Raw genomic sequence first — 5628 nt, 5'->3', positions numbered from 1 at the left:
TGATCACAGACTGAAAGGCACTTTGGATTGAAGGTAAATCGGAAGGAAGATCAACTTTAGAAAGACGGTCCGTAATCAAGTTGCGTTAAATGAAATTTTCTATTTTCTTAAAGGAATTGTTGCAACTGTGGAACAAAATGGGAGAGTGCTGACAGACCGCCTTGTGGACATACTTCAAACGGTTCACACTTTGATGCTGACCAAGAATATACTTTGTAGGATCTAGGAAACTTCCTTCGTTTTGACAAAATTAATATAACCCCAAACGATTATGGGCAATCCCAAGCGACATCATGTGCTCGATGTATTGGAATATCGTCAACTAACTTACAGTAAATGGTCATAACCACGTTATTACGAATTTTGATACGCAAATTATTAAGAATTTTGATATATTTAAACGCGTAAATGTCTACGTAACCAAACGTTGACCTACCAAATCTCACAACAAAAAAAGTTTTTTTACATCAATTTTAATTTTACAAAGTTTCTGTATCCATTCTAAGCAACGAAATTTACCATGATGCACAAAATCGATATATTTGCGTTTTTTTCAGATTTCGAAGCATCGTAAAAAATTATGTTGACGGTTTATGCAAGGAACCTTGTTCGATTCGTCATCTTATTGGTTTTCTCATCGCCTTTAATAATTAGATATCCGGATTAAGTAAACGATCCGCCAGCTCTACTTTTTCACCTGGTTTGAAAGCGGGCTTTCCTAAATAAGGACAAGTGGAACAACGGAATGCGTCGCCCAAATAACACTGCAATTTCAAAATTGTCTTATAAACAAAATAAGAATGTTCTGTAAAAGAAATTACATTGCCACAACTGGATTTCGCATTTTGGGTTTTCACGTGGGATTTTTGTCTTTCAGCCTCCAATTCATCGGCTAAGCCGCAAATACAATTTTTACATGCCTTTCGTTTACCAGTAGTACCACAAACTAAGCACAACGAGAATTTCATTCATCTTCATCAAAAATGTGCACCACTTACCTTTCAAAGTTTCAGGATTTGGCTTTTTTTTATCTTCTTCATCTAGTAAATCATCCTCATTAATGAGATCATCATCGATGCCTTCATAGTCATCAATTTTCCAAACAGCTGCCGTATTTACGCTTCTGGCAAACGATAATTTAACCGCTGAACCGGTTTCATACTTAGGTTTCTCGCAAGTAACTGTAGTATTATTAGCAACTCTGCTGCTAATAAATCCAGATAGCTTCAATTCTTGTAAAATACTGTTCTCTGAGCTTACAAAACTCAGCAAATGCAATATGCCTTCTGGTTTTAGCAGATATAAAAATTTGTCAAAGCCGTCTGCTAATTGATCGTTTTCCAATATAATTAAATCGAAACAGGCACTGGGATAGGAAGCTAAAGCGAATTTTAAGAGACAAATTTTTGCGACAAATGCAAGTTAACCAACTCATTTCAAACACAATTTTCGATATATACCTAAAGATAGACGATCGAACTTTTCCACTTGCACTGTACCTCCTGTACAAGCCGTAATCTGATTTACTTTTTCCTCTAAATTTGTGGATTGCGACCAAATATATAAAATTTTTTCTGAACCTTTAAATTCTTCCATTTTTTTCTTCTGTGAACTTTCTATTTTTTGTTTATCCGAAGAAGTAATTACTTGAGATGCCACAGTAAAAAAAAATGTAAACGTTAACAAAACCGGACGTCGCTTTTTCTAACTTTAACAAACGTGATTTTTTCTATGCTGCTGGCACAATGAAGCTTTGTTTCGATGTTGGGTTAATCATACGATGTCTCCAAAGGGCTACTTGGCACTGGAATCGGATTCTAAGATAATACTTAAAGACATTTGATGCTAATATGAACTGTATTTACTAATACCTTGTAGAAAAAAGAAACATAAAATCAGAGAGTTATGTTTAACAACATCAATTTATGATTTTGTAAATAATAACCTTGTTAAAACCACTATATTTGCAAAGCTTTTTGTGTGTGTTTTTGTTGTAAAGCTTGTACCGTGTGTGGTTGTAGTTACATATTCAAAATTTGTTCACATTTGTAATGGACGTGCTACTGCTTACATTTCAAATAGTTTTTCCAATAGTTTTTATTCTTAATAAGTTCTATATATGTTTATTGTTGGAAAAGTTCCTTTACGAGCCTAAGTAGTAAATCAAGTTTTTATAAGTGTACAAATAAATAAAACAAGAAGAAGGAAGAAGATGAAACGAAAAGGACTTATACAAATTTAACAGCTAATTACAAACTTTCAATTTATATTATACATTATTTTCCAGAATATGAAAAAAGGCAGTAAACGTGCTTGATTTCAAACATATTCGTAGCATTAATTTTTATAAAAATGTATTACACAAAAGAGTAATTTTAAAATAATATAAGAAGAACGGTAAAGGATTTCTGATGGTGTCATAATTTTTTTTAAGTTTTCCTTAAAAATTTTATGTGGTATGTTACCGTATTTTCAATACATTAACATTGCGTTTTCTTATGGCGAATGACATCACAGTAGTCCGGTAGCACTGTTAGAAAGCGCCCGCTTTTGTTGCAGATATTTGAGTGTAAAAATTTTTCGAATAGGTTTTATTTTTAAAGTATTTGCAGAACATTGTAAAATAATATATTTATATTTCATAGCATCGAAAGTGACCTCGTAATAGATAGTTTCTCTCAATTTATTTTTGCAAAAAAAATATGGCTGAAGTAGAATCTACACATGGGGAAGTTCGTTTCTTCTTAATGCCTCGTGATCCAAGCATTGATCGACGTTGTAGACCACGTCCACAACAAAGAATAGCGCTTTTTCATGATATCAAGGAAGAAGATGACGACCGTGAAATCGACTCTTCCTTTGATGACACTAGTGAACTTGCTAGTGCAGACGGAATTAGTGAAACCGCTAGCTCAAGCGCCAACCCGTCGAATGAAGTGGGAGCATCCGTCTATCTAAGGCTGCGTCCAGTAGATTGTCCGACTTCAACGTTTGCTATTTCTAAGGAAGGAAATGTATTGATTTGCTCCCCACCTCATGAAGCAACAAATTTAAATAAGAATTCGGCGGAGAAGCACTACAGTTTTACAGATATATTCGATTCACACGTTAGTTAATATGAAATGTATGAAAAGTGTATTGGGCAGAAAATAATCGCGGAAGAAAGTTTTACCGTTCTAAGGTACGGAATTTCAGGATCAGGAAAAATGTTTACATTACTTGGCGATGATCATCGGCCTGGAATAATACCTCGCTCCCTTGAAAATGTAATTTCCTTATATGAAGGTCAATTATATCCACATCCTTCCGTTAAACTTATCAGTGGGCACATAACAATTTTGGAAGATAGTGCGACTGGTAAAGGAAATTTAATGCGAAAAAAGATATTGGCACAAAACTTAGAGCTTGAAAGCCAGCACCAAAGTTTCCAACAGTGTATACGGAACGAGCATCGTTTCCCGAAAGGCCACATTGACGATGCTCACGTATTAACTTGGGTAACCTTCATCGAGATTTATAATGAGCAATTTCATGATCTATTAGACAGCGATGCTCCTAAATATGGTGTGCAGCCAAATGCTTCTAGGAAAAATTTGAGAATAATTTGCAATGACGGCGGCGTGTTTATTAATTCTGCAACATCGATCTATGTAAAAAGTAGCTTGGAGGCATTGAAATTATTGCGTTTTGGTCAGAAAAAGTTGACATAAGCATCAACTTTAATAAATGCGAACTCCAGTCGATCCCATTGCATCTTTCTACTGGATGTACTAAAATATTATACAGGCGTTATTAAGAGGGTAGGTGTTGTCGTTTATTTATGTAATAGCAAATGCCGTCATATTATAGGTCGCGTAGTTAAAGATAAATTCATTCATGCCATTTGATTCTATTCGTAAAGGGTCTCAATCTAAAACTGTTTAACACACTATGCATTCTATTTTCCGATTTTTTGCAGACTTCATATAAATTTTGTGACTTAGCCGGTTCTGAATGACTAGATAAAACGGGAAATGTTGGCTCTCGACTAAAAGAAGCTCGACGCATAAGTACATCGCTTATGGTTTTAGGTATAAGTATAGATATATCCTGTAAGTATAGATATATCCGGTAATGAAAATGAAAAATTTAGGAGATATTAATCTAATTGCTTATAATTTCTTTCTTTCTCACTTTAACAGCGGTGGCCCTTCAATTTCTCATTTTAACAGCGATGGCCCTTCAATTTCTCATTTTAACAGCGGTGGCCCTCCGATTTCTCACTTTAACAGCCGTGGCCATTCGATTTCTCACTTTAACAGTGATGACCCTTCGATTTCTCACTTTAACAGCTACGCCCCTTCTCTCGCACTCGACTACTTTATATTTTCTGCTTATTAGTAATAAGATAAACAAGAACAAATGCTGAAAATTATGCTTTAGCAGATAATTGTAAAATAAGTGTAGTGGACGCCAGCTGACCTGGTGGATTAATTATGGTTTTAGGGCGTTGCCTGGACGCGACCAGTGCAGCTGGTAACAAGCCGGGACGTATACCTTTTCGTGAGTCAAAACTTACAATGTTATTACAAGCTGCACTCCAAGGTAGAGAAAAGTTAACGATGGTAGTCAATTTAACACCTTTGGATAAATACTATGAAGAAAATTCCAACGTGTTAAACTTCGCCTCAATCGCTAGAAATATAATATTCAAATCATCAATAGAATTCAAAAATCATACACGATATTCGAATTTCATGGGAAACATCCGCTATGATATAGAGGAAGTCGATAAAGCGAAAGACGAATATATTCAAGATTTGGCGGAAGAAAATACACGGTAAGTAGGTGACAGGATTAATTGGGTTAAAATATTTGAAAGCTGTTTTCAGTTTACACGAAGAATTGCAATCATTGCGTGCACAACTGGAAGAACAAGAACAAATTTTACACACCAGACTTCAACAGCTAGAGGAGGTATTACGTGCCCAACATTCTGAAGAAATGGAAGAGCAGGAGGATACGTTGAGGAATAAATTAGTAGATCCGTTTAAAGTTACTTTGGCCGAAAGCAAAAAGCAAAGTGAAAAACGCTTACAGGTTCAATTAAATTGCCAAGCGCAAACTTACGAAACGAAGGTATTTTATATTATCACTGATTACAAGCTATATATATGACAACGCTTAAATCGTTTTCAGATTGCTTCACTTACTAGAAAATATAAGGCAGAGATTGAAGATCTAGAGGAAGAATTGGAACGCCGAAAGTAAAAATTTATTTATTCCAACAAAATGAGAATTTTTGTTCTATCTTCTAGGTTTTCATTCAATGTTTTAAATATTGTCATCAAATATATACACATATTTACAGAGAAAGTTTAAAAAGTTATTTAGAGTAGCCGGGTTAGATCACGACCACCACCAGGTCAGTGTTCACAGATTCAAATATCAAATGTGGCAGAGTTTATTTTGCCATAATTATAGTCAGTGCTCGGCCGTTAAAGGCGTAAAATTTACCGATTGGCTCACTTTTCTTTGACCGTCGCAGCGTCACGCGGACATGCGGACAAAATCTATGAATTTGAACTTCGAATTTCGTTATTGATCTATGTTTAAAACACGTTAAATCTACGATAGAAATCTTGCTTA

At 35.0% G+C, this 5628-nt stretch overlaps 1 protein-coding gene and 1 pseudogene across 1 annotated transcript; one reads left to right on the top strand and one right to left on the bottom strand.

Moving 5' to 3' along the window:
* On the bottom strand, window positions 1-1619 carry LOC119642982 (anamorsin homolog). The gene is made up of 4 exons (XM_038042317.1): window positions 1461-1619; window positions 999-1379; window positions 822-946; window positions 1-764 (listed from the first exon to the last, which is right to left on the bottom strand). Exons 1-4 carry the CDS (start codon window positions 1594-1596, stop codon window positions 651-653), a joined length of 756 nt encoding a protein of 251 aa, XP_037898245.1. The 5' UTR covers window positions 1597-1619; the 3' UTR covers window positions 1-650.
* Window positions 1620-2668: 1049 nt separating this feature from the next.
* LOC119642962 lies at window positions 2669-5250 on the top strand (annotated as a pseudogene).
* The last annotated feature ends 378 nt before the right edge of the window (window positions 5251-5628 follow it).

This window comes from Glossina fuscipes, unplaced genomic scaffold (assembly GCF_014805625.2).
Source record: "Glossina fuscipes isolate IAEA_lab_2018 unplaced genomic scaffold, Yale_Gfus_2 303, whole genome shotgun sequence".
Taxonomy (NCBI): domain Eukaryota; kingdom Metazoa; phylum Arthropoda; class Insecta; order Diptera; family Glossinidae; genus Glossina; species Glossina fuscipes.
This window is presented reverse-complemented; position numbering and strand designations above follow the sequence as displayed.

Coding starts and splice junctions, on each gene's coding strand:
- LOC119642982 (XM_038042317.1), bottom strand. CDS start 1,596: ATGGAAGAATTTAAAGGTTCAGAAAAAATTTTATATATTTGGTCGCAA. Junction 1,380..1,460: donor GTTCGATCGTCTATCTTTAG/GTATATATCGAA, acceptor AATTCGCTTTAG/CTTCCTATCCCAGTGCCTGT. Junction 765..821: donor CGAAATCCAGTTGTGGCAAT/GTAATTTCTTTT, acceptor TTGAAATTGCAG/TGTTATTTGGGCGACGCATT.